At 32.6% G+C, this 22,823-nt stretch overlaps 1 protein-coding gene and 1 pseudogene across 2 annotated transcripts; one reads left to right on the top strand and one right to left on the bottom strand.

Moving 5' to 3' along the window:
- Positions 1–9,862: 9,862 nt before the first annotated feature.
- On the top strand, positions 9,863–11,364 carry LOC124820509 (uncharacterized). The gene is made up of 2 exons (XM_047292219.2): positions 9,863–10,125; positions 10,446–11,364. The coding sequence occupies exons 1-2, from the start codon at positions 9,894–9,896 to the stop codon at positions 11,234–11,236; spliced, it is 1,023 nt and encodes a 340-aa protein (XP_047148175.2). The 5' UTR covers positions 9,863–9,893; the 3' UTR covers positions 11,237–11,364.
- A 5,904-nt stretch (positions 11,365–17,268) lies between these two features.
- Positions 17,269–20,807, bottom strand: LOC124820506 (receptor-like protein kinase THESEUS 1 pseudogene; annotated as a pseudogene). The gene is made up of 2 exons (XR_015785099.1): positions 20,384–20,807; positions 17,269–20,170 (listed from the first exon to the last, which is right to left on the bottom strand). The product of XR_015785099.1 is annotated as a receptor-like protein kinase THESEUS 1 pseudogene (transcript).
- Positions 20,808–22,823: the final 2,016 nt, after the last annotated feature.

The following is a 22,823-nucleotide window of genomic DNA, read 5'->3' as shown; positions in this document are numbered from 1 at the left end:
GAACAAAATATTTAACATATAATTACTATATGTTACTTATTATATAGTTATTAATGCATAACACTTAATATTTAGTATTTATTATTTATTATATGGTATTTATTAGCGTTTATTACATATCTTCATTAACTTTTAATAAATATATGTTATTTTTAATTATATATATATATATATAATTTATTAAAATATATATTCAAAGTCAAGTCAAATATTTTAAAAATGTAGTAAAACAACAGCAAAAGGAAACGATAACGACTATTTTTTACAATTGACAGTAATTTTCAAATCGTGGTAAAAAAGGTGAATTTTTGGCCTTGATTAGAAACCGAGATATGAAAAGGGTGGATTTCGGCCTCACTTCACCAATGCCCAAAACAGTAAACAAAAAAAAACTGGCTTTTTGGCAGTGGTTATATAGATAATCATTGCCATAAAGTGTGTCATATTTAAATAAATATTTAATTTTAAAGGTCTATATGGCAGTGATAAGAACCGCTGTTATAGGTCCTTAAAATTAAATAGTTATTTAAAATGTGGAATACTCTATGGTAGTAGGTTGGGTCATAACCGAGGCTATAGACCTTTTTCTGCTTCGGTTTTGATCACAACCGCTGTCTAAAGTCTGCGTTTCTTTAATAGAAACTGACCTGCATATAAAATCAAAGTATTCACAACACACAAATATAGTCTAGAATATTAATTTCAATGAAATACATAATTATAACCATAAATCAACTCAATTATAATATGCTAATATACAACTTATTATATCCTAATAACTTCGCATTATTGTGTAATTGTATTACATGTTTTACAAGTTCTTTCCATATGTAAAGAATGAACTTCTCGAGAATTAGAAGAGGAGTCTTGAATTTCTATACGAGACACATGATTTCAATTAGTGTATATGAATTTCCAAATCATGGAAATTTTTTTTATTAAGTCCAAATATTACCGTTTTCCAGCCACTTGTAATATGGGCACGAATAGTGGTTGTCATTCAATACATTAATAATCGTGCTTATATGAACCGGTTTGTCTATTGTACTATAATATATCATTATAATTATAAATAGTTAATGAAGATCATTAGAATAAAACAATTACAAGAAAGTATGGACCAAAATACTAAACCTTGAGGGCAACCATGCAAGCTTTTCAACTCAACTGTTGTAGTTGATTTCCCTAACAACATCATATGTGCTACAATTGAACTATAAACTAATTAGCTTTAGGATATACTTATATAACAAAGAAAGTCCAAACATTGTGGTTCTTACCAATCTACTACTTGTCTGAGATGCTTGGGAGGAGACTTATGCAATGGTCATGTTGATAGGGAGAGCAATATAAGTGCTAAACCTATCCCTGATGTGTTTGGTTTTTGATGATGACAACTCATTGATGATGACAACACATATATGTTTTCATGACAACACAAAAATATTTCTTTATGAATTGATACATATGTTGTTGTGTAAATGTTTCTTTATGATTAATACATATGATGATATGTTGATTGGTCTACATACTTCTATGATCATAATTGTGTTTATATCTACTATATGCATACTCATGTTTTTAAGTGATAAAACCACAAGCACAAAGTAACTCTGTATGAAATATCGATTACAGTGATGCTGTAATCAATTAAGTTCATCAGATAACTTATGTTTAAAACTGTGGCAAAACAACAAGTTTTAACCGATTACATTAAGTGTATAATCAATTAAAACTCGTGTGTTGCAAACATCTTTTTGAAATGTGTTGTGTGTATACCTTAATCGATTACATTGTTAATGTAATCAATTAAGTATGTTATTCATTGAAAACTATTTTCAAGCTAAGTCATAACAGTGATAACGGTCATATTTTAAAATATTTTGACTAGCATTTATTAGCAATCGATTACATTAAATGCGTAAAATTAGAAATGTTTTAATTGTAATTCTATTACAACTATACATAGTGTAACCGATTACATTACTTATGTAATCGATTAAAATGTGTTTAATATGAGAAAAACTATAAAATGACGCATTGTGCTTTGTATTAACAACTTTTAACACTTTTAACATTTGAGAACTTTCATATCTGATATCAAAGAGTTTTAGAGAAATTTTATAGGTGCACAGAATCGCTCCAAGAATCAAGATTCAAAGAAAGTGATACTCTTGAAGGATTCTTGAAGAACAAGTTGAAGCGCTCACTGACTGATCAAATTCTGCACAACTCAAGTGTTTTCTATTCTGATCAGATTTCATTTTTACAATCAAGAGGATTGTTGTTTCCCTGTGCGCTGGCTAGGAAGAAGAACGTGAGGTTCTTGGTACTTTGAGAAAAGTCTCAAAGAGTTGTTGCAGTTAAGAGGGTTGTTCTTCTGTAGGTTGTATTTGCTATATTAGATTGGTTTAGTTAAAGAGGTATTTTACATTTGAGAAGTGTTCTCTATAAATCCTTGTTGAAATCTTTATAGTAGAAAGTCTTTCAATCTCAGGTTGGTTGAAAGAGACGGGATGTAGGCATTGAGGCCAAACCAGGATAAAAAGATTGTGTTTGTTTTCTTTCTCTATATCTCTATTTCTTTATTATTCATAATTGTGTTGTGCAAATTTAAAGATCATCTTAATTTTGCAGAAAGATTTAAAAAGAAAGAGTTTTTATTAGTTAGAAATCCCTCCCTTATATTCTTAGTTACACCAAACATATTCTAGTATAAAAACACCGTATAATGTCGGTGTTTTTTGGCCTTTCATGTCGAAATTAAGGTCGACATCTATCAGGAGATGTTAAATTGACGTTGAATTTAAAAAATTTGACGTTACCTTAATTAACGTTGAATTTTGTTAATATACGACGTTAATCATTTTTTTTTATTTTTTTAATTAATTGTGATCCTTTGTGATACTTTTTTACAACTCTACGAAGACCTAAAAAACAGAAAAACAACAAATTTCAATTTTTGGTATTTTATAAAGTACTATGAACGTGCAGTGTAGTATCAACAATAAACAAGTTCAACCAAATAACAACAAACAAGTTCAACCAAACAACCACAACAAACAAGTTCAATCAAACAACAACAAGAAACAAGTTTAACAAATAAGTTCTTCAAAACGAAAACGAAAATGAAAACTAACCTTCAGAAGGTGGGTTCGTTGAAATAAAGTGTTGTCACCCGTGAGAGAGAAAACAGAATGCGCCTATAAAAGACAATAACATGAAAATAATCAGTCAAAATAAACGAAAATCATACATAAAGTAGTTAATTAACCTGCGTTTGTATCAAATTAAGGAAAAATTACATGTGATGACCGTCAAACTTTATTCGAGAAATGTTTGAGCAGAAAAAAGGGTCTCGCGCGCGCTAAGATATAGTGAATGAATATTCAATCTTCCTCTCAAATTTTTGTTGAATTCACTAACATTTTGACGTCTAACCCTAGGGCATTCAACATTTTATAACATTTTGACGCCTAACGCTAGGGCACCCGACGCCATACGTAAGTATATTTTCACCTTCAGACCAAACATTTTTGCAAAATTTATCCAATAGGACGTCAAACATCTCAATATTCGATGTCTTATAACAAATTGATGTCGAATTACAGTTCTAAACGACGTCTAATAATTGTATTTATTTACAAAAATGCCACCGGTCATTTTTAACGTTGGTTTTTCAATGGTTGGACGTTGAACGCGTAACATTATACGCTGTTTTTGTACTAGTGATATACCTGAAATAAAAAATTAATTTTATATAAGTAACTAGATAAACCAATTTTATATAAATAATTGCTCATACATAAATGAATTAGGATAATATTAAACTTTTCTTTCCCCAAAGCAAGTTTCAAGAAATCTTTCTTATGAAAGTACGATGGGATCTCAAAGTCTTTGCCAAATGTAGTAGAGTCTTTCCCAATAGGATATTAGAGGCTTATCTGCAATATTATCAGAAAGTTGATGTAATACACCAAGAGGGTCGTCCACGTGCCTGCTGTTACATGAAAAAATATTTAAGTTTGGACATCAATAACATGTAAAGTTTAAAATTGAGAAGTGTATAGTAGGAGTCCATACCAGGGGGTCAGAAATAGAACCAACCAACTGTTTAGGCTAGGCGAGAAAAGATTGAAATGCCATTTGCCATAGTGAAAATCTCATCTGTTGGCACATGAACTATCGCGTCTAGTATGACAATCTCGTCCACCGAGACCTTTACCTCATCATCTAATAATAACTTTATACCATGAACTATAGTGCTTACCTCAAACACTATTCCACGAGCCATTATCATCGTCACAATACAATATAAAACATATAGTTGACATAGATTAATATCGTCCATGTCGTCTCCTGGAACGTTTGGAGGTAAACAACTACCTTTATCGCTTCTACTTGTCAGAGTCAATGTTAGCTTATACAAAAAGTAAATTATTGAAAAAAATTATTATTAATTTTACTTGTGGGAAGCCAAACATGTTCTCTTATAGGAGATGGATGTGGGCGCATTCCATAACTCTCAAATTGTTGCTGAAACTAGCACATATCCCCTTTTAGTCACTTCTAAAGTGACTTCATCATACAATTACACCTTGATCTTCTTTGTGATCTACTGCGCCAACCTTTCTTCATACTCTTGACTGTGTGTATGAAGTGTGACGCGAGAAGCCCCTAAAATAATTCCTAATGCCTATGTTTGATCTAGTAGCACACACTCGTTCAAGGTGCTCAAGTTGTCCAATTGCAATAGTAAGAATATCATGATGACTGATGAGTGCATATTTATGCCCTGATTTGCCCTTTAATATTGGATTATTAATTGATTTTTTTACTTTAATAGAATATTTTAATTAAGATTTGTTATAATCTGATTTATTTAGCATGAGATACAAAAGCATGTTAAAAATATTTTTTTAGTTACATAAATGTTCTTTGGACATTTTAAGTTATGTTAGTGCAACTACAACATGGAGGTGTAGAAATCCAAGAATAGCAAAGTCAATCCAAGTATAACATGAAAAAGTGAAGTAATTTGGCTAAGCCAAGAAGAGGAACATGCAACCAATATTGGATCTTGTGACTTTCTCTATTTTCTCTACTACAAGGGCTTTTATAATTCATAAATGTTTATGATTAAAAATAATTTGGGGTAAATATATCTTAAGATATTTTATTTGATACTGTTATATAATTACCTTATTTAACTATATCAATAAATATAATAAAGATAATATTTGCCAAATCTTTTTTAATCTAGCAAATATCTTCTCAAATATTTTTAGATCTCCACAATAATCAAATATATCGGGAAGATATTGGATTATTTAGAAGATAATTGTAGGAGATTACATTATCATAAAGAATGTTACAACAACAAAAAAACCTAAAACAAACCCCAATCAAATTTCTATATAAAGAGACTTACGGAAACACGTTAGGGAAGCTTAAGAACCCTTTGGAGGATTCAAATTTCGTCCTCCCTCTCTTCTCTCATGTTCTCCACCCTTTCTTTTTCTATTTTCATGTTATTTCTATATTCCATGGAGTGTCAATCCTCTAGGGTTGATTCTACTGTAATTTCTTAACTGGATTCTGAAGTTAGATGAATAAATTTGTTTGTTCTTTTGATTCTTGTTGTGATTTATTTTTATCTATGTCTTGTTTCTTCTTAATAAAGTAAAAATAATGATTTTTACATTATAGTGATTTAACATGATGTTAATCTACATAACATATCAATCATATGAGTCCAAGGGTTTTTACTTTTAACTAAGAATTTACTTTGATTAAAGGTAGAAACTTTAATGTGATTGAGTAAGTTTTCGCTAATAATTGAGAATGTACTTTGATTAAAGGTGAAAACTTTAACAAGAATTAATCAAGAATGTACTTTGGTTAATTAGATTTTTACTTCATATAAGAGGTAAAAGAATAGACATGAATAGGCATAATAATATTTAATTGAGAATGTACTTTTACTACAACAATAGGTAAATATTGTTGGATTTACCGTTGGCTCATTGAAGTGGTTTTTTCGATGAATAAATATGCCAGTAAGCATCATGTCTCATTACTTAATTAGCGATTTGGGTTTCAAATGTATGATGTATGATCTTACTTTAATATATTGCTTTATATTTTAATGTTCGTTGTTGTTTATATGTATGCAAGTTCTGGTACAATGGGTAAATGATGATTGTCCATTCAAATTGATAATGTACACTACGTGAAATTATTATGGTTGGTGGAAATGTTAGCTATGTGCATATTTCAATGTGTCTTGGTGATGTAATGTAGATTTATGTTTGGTGTGCTATACTATGTGAATGGATGGAAAGAATGTCTAGAAGGCTGACACATATATGCTTGATGATTAATATTTGTTGTTGTTAGGGTTTGCTAATGTAATTTATCCATTACTGTACAAGGTTTTGGGGTTTTGATCAGGGGCTGTGGCACAAAATGTGTGGAAGGTTCCACCACACTAGGTTAAAGTTGGTTATAAAAGTGTCCAAGATTTCATCATTTCCAAGTAGGTAAAGTTCGTCCTCTTGTCTTTGCCTTTCTTTATTTTGGCTATTAATTGCGTCATGAATTGGGATCAAATTATAATTGAATTTGTTTTGTAAAAGTTTCAATTTGAGCATGTATGAATTGTCTATTTTGATGATAGCCTTGATGGGAATTAAATTGTGCAATTTGAGCATAAAAACTTATGCAGATTTTTTAGGCACTATTGTATCTGACACACATATTTATTGACTTTCAAAATGATTCCTCTTTGATAATGGTATTAAATGTGAGGAGTTCTTTCCAAAAAAATTCCAATATGACTTTATCACATTATAGTAAATCACCATTTTTCGCAAAACCTAAACCTAAAAGTAATGATGTGTAAGTGTGATTAACCAACATCACCATGGACATATGCAAGCCAATGCATGATAAGGTTATACACTTTAACTCCTACTACATCAGCCCTTTAACTGTTCTTAGGGAGTAAAACGCATGAACCAATGAGTTTTATACTGAAGAAAACTTTTGGACATATAGCACCTTACCAAACTAGAAGCAACTAGCAACTCCTAATTTAATTTGCACTAGCTGTCGCAACCGGAATCGCGACGGGACGGCGATCCAAAAAAGAGCGGGTTTTGAAAAGAGATTTTGGAGTCGCCACCATAGTTTATTATGGAAAACTACGGAAAAACCATAAAATGATAAGGCATGGTCTACAAGAATAAGATTCTAAGTTCGGGAGTCGGTTACGTGTAGGGAAGGTATTAACATCCTACAACGTCTGCCCTAAGGCAGTACCTTTAACTAAATACGCGAATACGATGTGGTTTTCAAAATGTTTAACTATCCCCTAAAATAAAACTCTAAAGAAAAAAAATATATTTTTTAGTTTTTTGTGCCCGACAAGGATTGTCCTTGCTCCTACGTATTCTCATTAAAATGAGAAATCAGGGTTACGTAGTTCTTTTAGAAACTGCTTGAAAATTTTGTTTGAAAATTTGTTTGGAAATTATTTGAAAATTTGTTTGGAAATGATTTTGGATTTTGGGAAGTGAACGAGAAGAGGTTTTTAGCACAAGGACGATGCGTGCGATCACACATGTGCCTAAACCTTTAAAACATTTTTATTATTTTTTTAGAAGAGAAGAAGAAAAGGTTCTAACACAAGGACGATGCGTACGATCACATATGTGCCTAAACCTTTAAAACATTTATTATTAAATTTTTTAGAAGAGAAGAAGAAAAGGTTCTAACACAAGGACGACGCGTGCGATCACACATGTGCCTAAACCTTTAAAACATTTTTATTAATTTTTTAGAAGAGAAGAAGAAAAGGTTCTAACACAAGGACAATGCGTACGATCACACATGTGCCTAAACCTTTAAAACATTTATTATTAAATTTTTAGAAGAGAAGAAGAAAAGGTTCTAACACAAGGACGATGCGTGCGATCACACATGTGCCTAAACCTTTAAAACATTTTTATTATTTTTTTTAGAAGAGAAGAAGAAAAGGTTATAACACAAGGACAATGCGTACGATCATACATGTGCCTAAACCTTTAAAACTAACACAAGGACGATGTGTACGATCATACATGTGCCTAAACCTTTAAAATATATTTTTTATCACTTCTTATAAAAATACATCTTAAAAGTAGATAAATATTTAAAATGGGAACAAAAGGTAGTACCTAGAACAATGAGTGTGAATGTTCTGTATTTTCTTGTGAGAATTTCATTATAAACATTTCAAACAACTTTTGTTGTAATGTGAAGAGTGGTGTCAGACAAGAGTGACCTTATATACCCATTTCCTAAGAGTAAACTTCATATACTAATAAGTTAGTAATAATAAAAGAAGAAAAATACTTATATTCATCGATTAATTAGTAAAACTTGTTATGATTGATAAAAAGAATTAGATGTAACTTAAATTAAGATAAAAATGTAAAGTAAAATATATGTTCATGACTATTGTTAATATATATGCATATATGAAAGTTTTATGAACATTTACAAACATTTTTAGTATTTTCTAATCTATTCAGACGCCCTTATAAAATATCTAATAGAGATTTGCCACCAAATATTTTCAAAGAGCTTTTAAAATTCTACTCAACACCATCTTTTTCTACACACATTTTAATTAAAACATTTATCAAAAAATATATTAAAATGTTTATAGACTTTTTAAATCTTCTACATTTTAGTTATAATGTTACTATTAATATAACGTGTTAATAAGCCAGATTAATTTAGTTTTATTCAAATATTATTAGTATTTACTTTTAAACTCATAAAATCATCCTTATAAAAAATTTAAAATAACAGCTAAGTTGATGCAGCAAAAACATTCCTAATTTTTAACTGATAATGGTTGAGTAATACCTTTATCAATCAATGTTATATATGAACAACCGACGTTCAAAATATAAAAGTTGTTTTTTATAAGGGTTAACGTAAAATAGTTACGTGCAGAAATTCAAAGCTGAGAGGAAGTCATACCAAATTTTGGAGGGTTTTGCACCTTTTCAAAATAATAATAATACTTGAACATAGTTTTGATTTTTAAAGACACAGTTAAAATTTATCTTTATTAAATTTCCAAACTATTATAATGTATAATTTTAAAATTTAATAACACCTAATGTCAAATGAGTGTATTTGATACGTTTACATGTGAAGGTACTATTATTCTTTCCAAAATTTTATCCAAAAAAAACGTAATATTTTTTTTTAGTTCTAATAAAATATTTGTTAATATTATTCATAGAGGATGATGATAGTTAGTATTTAAACAAGCAATTGGAGATTTGATTCCTAGAAATAAATGTAAAAATGTGTTAAAGTATTTTTTTTTTCTTTTTACATAGGTAGATCCCAAAACTTCAAAAGCAAAACAAACACACCCATATAGAACTTATTATGTTTTCAAGCATTAAATTAGTGAAATAATTTTCCAATGTGATCATATTCCCTCCATTTCTCATGGCTAGACCAGACTTAACGGGGGATCAACCACCCCTCTCTTAATACACGCAACTGGTGAGGCTTTGCCTTCGGTGAAAGCCACATTGGTCAACCATATATCACTTGCCATATTCATAATCATGTGAATATAAATGCATTAACAAGATAAAAAAATTAAAGAAATTAGCCAAAGTTCAGGAAGTTCTTGCTGTACACATTCTGTGAATCATTTTCATTTGATGAAACTTTAAGAAAGCAAGAACATATGCCAACTGCCAGCAATATTATAGAAAAATGACCACTTGCTGATGAGTTTTTCTATAAATAGTGACTGATAGACCAAACGGAGCATTCTTCACAAGAAATTGGTATTTCCTTGTGTATAAGAAGAAGCCATGAGTATCTCAAGTACAAATAGTTTGATCTATCTCTTTCTGTTGTTTGCATTCTGTGAAATGCAAATTATTGTAGGAAAAGACAACCAGACCTGCTTCTCCCGCAAGAGTCCATGCTTTGGGAAGAAAGTGCCATGCCCGAATCAATGCCCTTTTCGATTTCCATCCGATTCAAAGGCCAAAGTCTGCTATCTTGACTGTGATTCCCCCACTTGCGAAACTCAATGCAAAAGTAAGATCATTCACTTAGACTTCGAATATAATAAAAGAATATAAGAATTAATTACTAATTTGGTTTCATATTTTCATTTAATTAATTAAATTTTAAGGTTAAAACTATATTAATACCATAATTAAACTAATGCTGTTAGAGTTATTAAACTATAACTTAATTTAACTTATAATATAGTTGGACTTATTAGTCACTTGTATTGGAGATTTCGTGATAATAAAAAGTTGTACAATTACAATTTTTCACCTCTGTAAAAATTCATTATGTGAGATGATTAATTTCAAACACTTACTATTTCGTTCTATGTTTGATGACAATAGCTCGCAAACCAAATTGCAATGGTCGTGGATCTGCATGTCTGGACCCTCGTTTCGTTGGAGCAGATGGAATTGTTTTCTACTTCCATGGAAGGAGAAACGAGCATTTCGCCTTAGTATCCGATGTGGACCTTCAAATCAATGCACGTTTCATTGGCCTAAGGCCAGCAAGTAGAACAAGGGACTACACTTGGATCCAAGCATTGGGAGTTCTCTTTGATTCGCAGAAGTTCACCGTTGAGGCCACCCCAGCAGCATCATGGAACGATGAAGTTGACCACTTGAAGTTTTCTCACAATGGCAAAGAACTTGCCATCCCTGATGGTTACCTCTCCGCATGGCAGTGCCCACAATGTCAAGTTAGAATAGAGAGAACATCAAGCAAGAACAGTGTTACCATTACTCTCCCAGAAGTTGCTGAGATATTAGTCAATGTTGTGCCTGTCACTAAGGAAGATAGTAGAATCCACAATTACCAAATTCCTGAGGATGATTGCTTTGCTCACTTAGAAGTGCAGTTCAAATTCCATGGTTTGTCTTCAAACGTTGAAGGGGTTCTTGGAAGGACTTATCGGCCAGATTTTCAGAATCCAGCAAAGCTGGGGGTGCCAATGGCAGTGGTTGGAGGGGAAGACAAGTACAGAACCGCATCACTTGTTTCTGCAGATTGTGGGGTCTGTTTGTTTGATAGTGCAAAAGAAGCTTCAGAAAAAATTAACTCAGACACTGAATATGGTTTGCTGGATTGCACTGGTGTGGCCAACAGTGGGAATGGCATAGTTTGCAGAAGATGAAATTTCAAGTCACTGATATCGTCCTTGTATGATTCAGAGTTTGCATTTGTGATGTAATGATTGTTTTTTATTTGAATTGTGGTCCTATTGAATAAAAAGTGCAGTCTTTTCATTTGTTTATCATTAAATTATGGTGAAATTATGAGAGAGGTTCTCTTATTTTATGTCATTGGCATGCTGAAGCTTAAGTTATCACTCTTATTTTTTTTGAGAGTTTGTAACATCTTGGAAACCAGTTGCACATACCCTTGTTATCACATCTAACAGGTCGTCTAATAAACGAAAACAATAGAGTCATCTATTAGTACCTTGACCCATCAAACAAGTCTAATAGAGTGAAACTGGGTGCATCGTCTAATCTATTATATATTACGCGAGACATAGGGATATCAACCTTTGGCACTCTAGTATGGGACATCCCTCAAATAAGAGACTAAAGATTATGAAAAATAGTTACCCTTATATTTCTGTTTGACAACTCTTTTATATTTCTGTTTGACAACTCTTATATGTGTGACATTTGCCATCAGGGTAAACAACACAAACTTCCTTTTACTACAAGTGTTTCTAAATACAGATATCTAGGACCCTGTTGTCTTTATGAATGATTTTAAATATTTTCTTACTATGGTATGGTTGATGAGTTCTCGGATTTTACTTAGTTGGTCCCTTTATTTGACAAATCTAATCCTAGAAATATAACATTAGTTTTATTAATCTTGTTGAAAACCAGTTCAATTCTACTGTCAAAACCATTCATACTAATAACGGCACATAGTTTGCTATGAAAAATTTATTTTCCCAAAAAGTAATCATTCACAATTGTGTTGAAACCCATAAGCATAATGGTATTGTTGAGAGGAAGAATCAACACCTTTTAAATATCACTTGAAATAGAAAAAGGTATTGAATTGTCTAATTTACATATATCATGTTTAAATATAAGTATAAATGATAGAATATTGAACATAATATTTGATTTTGTCTAACTGCCCCTCTCAAACTAGTGGTGACATAATTATGCCAAGTTTCTCTCTTAACAAGTTGAATCTTGTATGAGTGAGAGGTTTAGTCAAACAGTTTGTAATTTGATTAGTAGTAGGAACATAGACCACGTTCCTTTTGTAGGACTTGATCACGTGCACATTTATCATAATGCGTTTGGACAGTGTGTGCATGACTGGATTAGAATTTGGCACTTAAGTTATCACACCACATAATTGATTTTTTGAGCATTAGAAGTTTTAGTTCTATTAGCAGAGATCTAATCCAAGCCACTTCAACTACATGGTCAACCAGGACTCTATATTCTGATTCACTACTCGATCATGACACTACCTTTTGTTTTCTTGAACCAAGCAACAAGTTTCTCCAAAAAACACATTGTCCTATCATTGATCATTTGTCTTCAATAGTTGCCCAATATGTATCAGAATACCCTATTATGTCAATATCATTTAAGGATTTTATGTGTAGACATAAGTTCATTGTACCTTAAAGATATCTTATATATTGACTGAGTCTGTACAAAGTAGCATTGGTCATTGGTTCCCCTTCTATAATGAGTTGTCTACCAGTCATCATTGGTGTTGGACAGGCTAAAATTGTCTTTATATGTTGAACTTCTTCAGAGTATCTTTTATGTACTTAGTTTGCCTTAGGTGCATTCCATTGTCATTTCTGTGTACTTCAATGCCAAGAAAATAATGTATATGTCCAAAGTCTTTTAGAGAGAAAGCAACCACTAGTGCAACCAAGGGATACAACATCGGGTTTTTTTGGGTTATGATATCATTTACAAAATCGAGATATATTCAAGCTAGGTAAAAAAGTGAAACTTTTGGCCTCGATTCAAAAACCGATGCAAAAAATATTACGATTTTCCCTCGGTTTAGAAAACTCGAAGTAGTAAACCAAAAAAAATAAAATTGGGTGTATTTTCTCGGTTTTGGTTCCAACTGAGGCCGTAGACCCTTAAAATTATTCAATGGCCTCGGTTGAAATCCAGAATCGAGGCTATAGACCATTTTTTTTATCTCGATTTTTATCACAACCATAGTCTAAAGTATGTTTTAAAAAAAATGATCGTTCTATTTTTATAAACATTCTATATCACATAAAGCCATAAACACAAAAATATATCTGCATATAAAAACAAGTATCCATAACCGAGAAATAAAGTGCTCCAAATAATTATTTATTTGTGAGTTTAGGTTTTGATACCTATGGTTATTATTTTTGAATGATTTTTTTTTTACCACTCTTTCAAACTTCTATTTCAAGAGAAAAATTCTAGGAGCCCTTATTTTGTGTGAATCTAAAGTTTTAAAATTATTTGGATTCTAGATCTTTAAATCATTCTAACTTTCACTCTGGTTAACAGTTTTCACATTATTATATATAGATTTGGGGTAAAAAAATGTATGATATCGTGGTAGCTTGCATAGCCAGTTAATCCATCTACACTTTCTAGAAAACGGTATTTTCTATTATTTGGAAATTTATTTTGTTTTTTTTTTCATACTTTGCAAAAATATTTAAAATAATTAGACTTTGAATTTTGAGCTAAATTTTTTTGTGATGGGATTTCATGATTTTTTGTCCTTCCAACAAATTTTTAGGGCTTTTGGAGTCCTCTTGAGCACTCTCAATTTTACCTATAACTATGTTTGAAAAACCTAAAATGAAACTAACCTTGATGGTGAGTTTGGTGGTGAAACGAAACAAAACAAACATCACACAAAGCGCATATCCAAAGAGTACTTGTACGCAAAATCAATGTCAAAACGAAAAATAAAAATGAAAGAAATGTAGAGGATGGTTGCAAAAATGGAAGATGAAAAGAGGAGAGTGATGACAAAGAGAGGAGAGCGGTGCAGTAGAGTAGAGAAACGAAGAAAAAATGTGGAAGAGGCTCTATTACTTTTAGAAATTTAATCCTAGAAACACTTGTTATTACCTTGGTTATTTTATTAACCGAAACAATAAGGGGTCTATGGCTTCGATTGAATTAAGAATCACTACCTAAAGCCTAGAAACACTTATTGTTTTATAAAATTAAAAATAATTTAAAATTTAATATATTTAAATAATTAAGTTCAAGCCATGTAAAATATTATCTATACTAATTAAAAAAATGAAATTACAATAAAAAAAATTTCCAAATGAAAAATGAGAAGCGAATAGTAAATTGTAAGAATTATAATGGCACTCTATCGTTATCACGTTATGATACTTTTTATTTATTACATAAAAAAATTATTTTTCATATAATTTACTTAGTATTTTCTTAAAGTAGGAAAAAATATCAAGGGTGACCAAGGTTATGAAATGACAAAATTTAGATAATTTTAATTAAATTACATGCATATAATTGTATTTAAATTTGTGTCTACCTCATTGTATAATTGTAAAGAGTCTATCGTTTAAGTACATTTTAAGATTATTAATGTGTATTGACAAAATGGAATGCACGGAGGATGGATGATATGGAGAATTGAATGGAAGAATAGCGTAGTGCATGATGGTGGCATAACTATATTATATCTCATGCATGACATTAATTATGCCCAAGACATCGATTATGCTCTATCATGTATTCAATTCTCCGTGCAATTATTCCAAGCATTTATGTGAAATCAAAATCAAAGTCGTTAAATTGATATTTTTCATATTCTAATTTCAAATACCGAAGGTAAATTGAAAAGTTGATTGTTAATTATTGATTCCTTGTAACATAAAATGGCTTAAAATTATTGCCCGAATGCACTGAGCATATGTAAAATTTAGATGACGCATACAAATTATAACCTTCAAATATATAAATCTTAGACAAACAATTTTGTGAAATCAAAATGATATAATTAAACTAATTAAATGTAATTTAAATATATAATATTTATGCAAAATTATTAGATTTTACTTTTTATTGCTTGCAAGATGACATAAACGAGTTTTTTTTTATATTACATTTACCTTGGACGTGAATAAACAATATGAAACAACTTGTATTGTATCTTCCTCAATCATGGATTATACTCACTACGCTAAAAAAAGTATAGAAAAGATTTAATTATTAATTTGGTTTATATATTTATGGCCTATGAATTCAGTTATGTTTTTATATTTCTCTATCAATTAAGTTTTTATCTTTTTTTTTAAATAGAAGTTAATGTGGTCTCCTATATTAAATTAATGTTAACGCATATTATAATATGTTGCATGTTAGAATTTTAGGTTGTACATATATTGTTTGTTTTTCTCTTTCCACCTCTTTCCACCATCTATAAGAACCTTCATGTATTATTTTATTCTCTTTGTACTCATTTATATATTGTAAATTGGTCTTATCTTTAGTTTATGTGGGACTTGAGACTTCCAACACACCCCTTTACACTGAGATGTAGACATCATCTCGAACGTGAAACTAGGATATTAATAAGTGGTAACGGCCTGATAGCGGGTGGAACAACATATTCAACAAACAACAAATATCGTATGTTTAAGTGAACTTTAAATCTAACTCAACTCCACAAAATCAGTTTATAAGATGAGATTTGAACACACTTATATATTGTAAGTTGACATTATCTATCAACGTGAAACTTCTAACACATCTTCCATAAACCTAATAATCAAGGCACTCCATTAAACACATTCAATTCTCATAAAGAGTCTGCAACATGAACCAAACATAACCTTACTTCTTACGAGTTTTCTCCTAAAACGTCAAAAGGAAAATTATTTTTGCTCCGGTCAAATTAAATATGGACACACGAGTTCATAAAAACAAATAAAAAAGGAAAAAGAAAAGAAGAAAGAAACACACCATGTGGAAAGAGAAAAGTACAAGAAAAAAATTGAGGTCACGTAACTTATGGTAACCAACTGGAATATGGCAGAAAATCTCATGTCGTCACTCCATAGTTTCGTATCTTTCACGCGCTCTCTGCTTTCTACGTTGATCGATCATATTTTTCACTAAAAATAAAATCAGTAACAAATTCTAAGCTTGAAATCAAATCAAAACTAACGACGTAATTTATGTGAAAATAAGTGCTCTGACATAAATTTATTAAGATAATATTATTAAAATTAATTACTGTATTGAAAATATTATTTATTTTGAATAGTTTACAGTTTTTTCTTTAATAGATATTAGATATCTTAGAGAATATTGAAAAAAAAAAAGTAATATTTAGATTGTTATTAGTCTGACTTTTAAGTGACACGAAAGTATTAGATATCAAATACTAATGAGTTAAAAAGCAATCTGAAATATGTCATTTATGTGAAAATAAGTGTAGGATATTTTTATATTAAATATATTCGTAATCTTTAAATTCTAAAGTAAAATTCATTTTCCAAACTTTACCTAAATTTAAAAAAGAATAATATAGTTACTTTAATTTATTTGTGTTAAAAAAATTATATATTAAAATGTATTTAAATTTTTATTTGAATTTAAGCATATTAAATAATATAAATAACTTAAATCGACGTGTCAAAAATCTTTAACTCAATTAAAAGTTTATAACAATATCAAATTTTATTTTCGCTTTAAAATTTAAAATCTAAAAACACATTTATTTATTTTTTTAATTGTCACTTGTGTTTCGTAATCCACTTGGTCAAATCCTACTTTTTTCCACACTGGATGTAGATGTATGGTTTAAAATCAAAACCATGTTTGAGTAAAATTAAGCGTCCACCGGTAAAATAAACAATATTTAAAACTTATGCTACAAAATATTTGGTAAGTTATTTTCAATGCATTAGAGTGTGAAAATAATCGTTGGAAATTTCACAATCAACTAAAAATAAGACCAAGACCAATTTATAGTATAAGTAGGTAATCGATCAGATCTTGAGTTAAATTAAATAAACTTTTTAAAACTCACTTTGGGAGGTATGAGAAATAGTGAAGAGCATCTAAACGTTTTCCTTGAAAAGTGAAAAAGAAAGGAATTTAACTGACCATATGGCAGAAAGAACTTATATAAGCTTCATATATTGTAAGGTGTGAGAAGAACTTGAGGAGCAGAACTCGTAAATGGTTTATACTTAGTACAACAGAGTTTTATGGTGTACCTTGCATGCAATTAGTGACCAGCTTAAAGGCACCCATCACTATGATTCAAGTATATTACAAAGTAAATTGATTTCGTGGAGAAAAAATGGATTACAAAAAGCATTAACTAAATAAGAAACAACCTTCAGAATGAAGCCAGAATGGCCACTTACTTTGATGGCCTTTGGCCAGAATTGTGGAAACACAAGAGCTCATCTTCCACGAGGATTTACCAACTGTGAGAACACTGCACTTGTAGCAGCATCTTCTGCATCGTCATCAGTGCAAGAGTTTCCCCCATCAATCATACTCACACTGTTATCAAAATGGTCTGGGGGTGTCAACTGAATTCCAGTGATGTGGTTTGTGCTGTTGTCTTCTGGCTCCATGAGTGCTGATGATGTCTCTTGAAGCTGCAATGCATACTCAAGATTCCACAAAACATCTCCCATGGACGGCCGGTCCACGCCGTGCTCGGCCAAGCACTTCTCTGCTGTCTCCCCGAACTTCTTCAGGGATGCAGGATTCACCTTGCCAACAAGATTCTGATCCATGATTTGATCAAGCATACCCTTTTTCTGCCAGGTCATTGCCCATTCAGCTATGTTTACCTGCTCCCTTGGAAGTACAGGGTTCAAGGCTGGCCTTGTGCATAACACTTCCATCAACACTACCCCAAATGAATACACATCTGATTTTTCAGTAAGCTGTTGCCTTCTGAAGTATTCGGGATCAAGATAACCAAAACTACCCTTCACAGCAGTGCTCACATGGGTCTGATCAAGAGAAGGACCAGTCTTGGAGAGGCCAAAATCGGCAACTTTTGCAACAAAGTTCTCGTCTAAGAGGATATTTGTCGTCTTCACATCTCGGTGAATTATGCTTTGAGCTGCTCCGGTGTGGAGATAATGAAGGCCTCTTGCTGCTCCAATGCAAATCTCCAGCCGCTGCTTCCATGAGAGAGGTGGCAGCTCTGTTCCATACAGATGACTCCTGAGGGGTCCGTTAGCCATGTATTCATACACAAGAATCATTTCTGACCTCTCATCACAATAACCAATGAGGGACACAAGATGGCGATGGCGAAGCTTGGATAACATTTCAATTTCTGTCCGGAATTCTGCAAGCCCTTGCTCGGATCTTGGGTTACCCCTTTTCACAGCTACATTGGTCCCATCTTCAAGCGTTCCTTTGTAAACCCTTCCAAAACCACCAACACCCAGAAGTAGCTTCTCATCAAATTTGTTGGTAGCATCTAGGATTTCCTGGAAGTTGAAGAACCGTCCGAGATTTGATGAAGCTAAAGAAATGCAGCTTGCGGTTCCACTCTTCTGTGAAAGTGTTGAATTTTTTGTCATGGTGAGAGAGTTTCCATAAAGGGGCAGAGGCAGCCATGAATGGCCCTGTTGAGTGGATGACTTTGATTTGCGTCCCACCAAGCAGCAATAACACAAACCAGCTATTGCTAAAGCAGCTACAGCACCAACAGCAGAACCAACAATTACTCCTACCATGCTTTTCTTTGAATGTGAACCTGGAAGAAGACTGTGAACTGAATAAAGCCCATCCAAGCTCTTTAACGAGTTGCTGATCTTCATTATCTCCAACCCATTCATAGTGGCATTTGGAAAGTCAGCCACAGGATCTGGACCAACACTCACAGTCAAAGTGTTTGAGTCTGCAGAGGCATTGGCAACAAAGTCCTTGAAATAAGGCACAGCCAAGTCATTAGTCATGGTTGAGAGATCAAGGCTTTGAAGAGCTATGTCAGAATTTATGAACATGTTGAAGACTAAATTGTTGAGTGACTTGCTCATAATATCACAGAAGTGCGCCCGAATGAAATAGGAGAAATTTGGATCCACATTGAAGACCCAAGTGATGTTGAAATTTGGATCATTTACATTAGCATCCCCCATTGCTTCAGCAGTGGCATAGACCCAATTTGGGGCAGTCTCAGGTGTAACAGCCACGGGATACTTAATGCTTGAAGGATTCACCGATACATTAAGGACTGAGCTGTTCACATGAAGGTATTTTCTATCATTCAGCCAAGTCCTACCCAGGGTGTCATTTTCAGAAGTAATCAAAGGACCCCCCATATTCAACCGATAAACAGTTTCAAAGGCAAGGTCAGAAAGTCCATTGAATGGTGCTGGCGGGTTAACAGAGAGTGCCTGATCAACAAACAGCTCATTTGGCATTGACACAACTTCAATTCCATTCACAAAGGCCACCGAACCATTGGAAGGAATGAAGGTCACAACCAATGCATCAGAGGTTACATTCACAACATACTCCTTGAACATATAAGAACCATTGTATTTCCTAAAGGTGAAGTTGCTCAAGAGTACAAAATCATCAGTAACCACTGTCAAAGAAGCTGAAGTCAAGTTGTGGCTGGAGTTTGGAAGAGGGGAAAAGTATAGCCTAACCCAGTGCCTACCTTCTTGCTGAATCTCAAACCTATAAGAAGCTTTCTCGGTGAAAACCCGAGCCGATTGGTAAATGGGAAAAGGGGCACTAGAATTGGTGCTAGCAACAAAAGAATTCCCAGTTTTCATTACAAGTGAAGAATGCTGTGAGTCAGGAACAAAAGTGCGTCCTTGAAAGGTGATGTTTTGAGAAGAACCACATGCAATTAGATAGCTATCAGGAGGAGTGTATAAGGAAAACGACCCATTAACCAAAACTAGAAAAACAACAACCAAGACCAAGGGAACCCATCTCATGAGTTCCATCTTCACCATTTTAGCTTCTTCAATAGTCCATAAACCGCCAGATGAAATCACCAAGACGCGTTCTTTCAAAACCCAGATCCGAAGGGGCCCCAAGAATGCAAATCTCAAATCCCACAACGAAACCTGCAACAAGCACGGATCTATCAGGAGTAATGCACAGAACAAGACATTTCCACTACAGCAAGGGACAAAGTAAGAAGTTTCCAACGTCACAAAACAGAATAGAAAGACAGAAACCTTAGCTCCACTACCACAACCCACAGGAGAAATAATCTAGTATTCTGACGTAAGTAGATTGAGCAAAGGTTAAAAACAAATAATGGTAACAAGACTTACCTTAATGTGAATAAGCTGGTGCAAAAAGGAACAAGGTTTGAAACATTAGAGAGAGACCCCTTTTCAGATTACATTACATACATGAAAATGAAATGAAATGAAGTAACAAAGCACCCCATCACCGTAAACTCATCAAGTTGAGCTTTTTAGTGTGGTTGCTAACACCCTTTTCCAGGCTGGTGATTAGGCTGTCACTTACTGAGGAAAAAAGAGGACCCCACAGTGAAGAAGAAAAGGGGTACGAAACTTCAAACTGTTACTACTACTCCTACACCTCCCCATAAAACCAGCTGTTCCTTCAAGATTTTGTGGTTTTGTGATTTTTGAAATCAGAATCTTTGAGAAGAAATGAATAATTTAAGCCCCAAAAAAAAACTATATAAACAGCACACAAGTTAGCCATTATTTCCTTAGATAGGAAAGTTAGGCTTTGTTTAATTCGTTCTCACTGTGTAAACCTTTGTACAGTAAGAACTAATGGAAACATCAATGCGTTGCGTTTATTATATATTTTACTGGTAATAGGAGGGATAAATTAAGGCTTAATAGCATTCCCTATTTTTGTCAGTTTGAAATGGTCGTAGTTTTTTATTTTTTAATGTTGTCCTAAAGAATGTAATTTATGTTTAATTTAGTCCTTTTTACAGACGGCGTTTAAATCGTTAACGACTCACTGTCCAACTGCGCAAAACCCAATTGAGATGTCATTTAACTGCCCACGTGGATTCCCTTCAGGCACAATAAGATGGATTCTGAAAGAAATGTCATTTATTTAATGAAACTCAATTTTTTATGAGGGTGGATTCTGAAATTAGGACTTTTTACTTTTCTTATGTGAAAGCCATAGTGAGGTTCGAGGTTAAACAATCTTCTTCCCAATCTTGGTGGTTGATGAACCATGTATTCTTCCCAATTTTCTTCTTCTTCTTGTTGCAATAGATTGGGCCACTGAAGTTGTCATTCCTCATATGGTGGTGGTTCAACGGGGGTAGGGATAATCCCCTTTTGCAATAATCTGCAAGTTAGGCCTCAAAGCCAGAATCTGCAATAAACTAGACCCCAACAAGCACCACTTCCTAAAGCTTCCAAAATCAGAAGGCAAGAACCTCATTTTCCCCATCAATTTCTCCGCATTACAAAATCCACTCTTTGCCGCACCCTAAACCCTAAATCTCCACTATTCACAAAAATCTCAGCCAAGGGGATTATCCACAACAAAAATACAAATAGAACTAACACTTGATTTGCTTAAAGGATCGCATGAGTAAAGCCCCAAAAACCCAAAAAAAATGCTCAATTGCTTGTCGGACCTCCTAGATGTGGATCTCTCAAACGTGACCTTAATAAGCAACGTCCCCCACATGTAAAGACTCAAAATGAATAAAAGAATGAGAACGAAAACTCCGTTGGCGAAGAACTCATTATTCGGGGGTGATTGGACTTTGTTCCTCTTCTTGAGTTCAACGACGATTTTGGAGAAGAGAGGCTGGTAGTCATCGATGTTGAGGCGACGGATGGCGACTTTGAGGCCATTGGATTGGGGTTGGGAACCAGGGTGGGTGTAGGTCTAGAGAGCGTGAAGGAAAAGGAGGGCAATTTTGAAGAAGGCGAAGGTGAAAGAGGCTGGGTTTCCAAATTCTAAAACATGGAAGATGATGAAGTGGCCAGGATGAAGATGATGAGAGGCAGCCACGTTAGATAAAATAGCTTACATCATTTACTTATTGCTAACTTTGACATTGAGTCATTAACGATTTAAACGCCGTCTGCAAAAAGGACTAAATTGAACATAAATTATATTCTTTAGGACAACATTGAACAGGAAAAAAACTATGACCATTTTGAATAAACCAGACGAAAATAGGGACCATCAGTGCTATTAAGCCATAAATTAATAATGGCGGTTTTAGCTTTATTAATTTTCCTAAATTCATGTGTATTAGTAGTCGGTAATTTATACTAAAAACAAGTGTAAAAAAATATAGGATATTTATATTAAATTGTTTTATGTAATCATAGTGTACATAATTTATAGTTATTTAATTGTAAATTGTAATATATGGGAATTATTGACATTTCATAGATGTTGTAAATTTGTAATTTAACTTAAATACATGTATTATATAAGCTTTTCAAGTGTAATCTAATTATAAATATTATTTCAAATATACAATTTGATTTTGTATATGTAGTAAATTATGTAACATCTATTTTTAATAATGTAAAATTACTAAATAAAATGTCATAAGGATGAGATTTAGCAAGAAAACTTAGAGACTACTTTAGGAGAAGGTTTCCATTTGATTAACAAAAATCTAACTACATTGTTGTTTTACCCCACCCGTGTTTAATCAACTGGAAGGACGTTATCCCTAAGCTTACATCATTTAAAGTGATCCTTGCGAAAGTGAAAACAAGAACAAGCAAAAAACAACACAAG

The sequence above is a fragment of the Vigna umbellata genome, chromosome 3, assembly GCF_029865625.1.
Source record: "Vigna umbellata cultivar VRB3 chromosome 3, Vumbellata_1.0, whole genome shotgun sequence".
NCBI classification, from domain to species: Eukaryota; Viridiplantae; Streptophyta; class Magnoliopsida; order Fabales; family Fabaceae; genus Vigna; species Vigna umbellata.
This window is presented reverse-complemented; position numbering and strand designations above follow the sequence as displayed.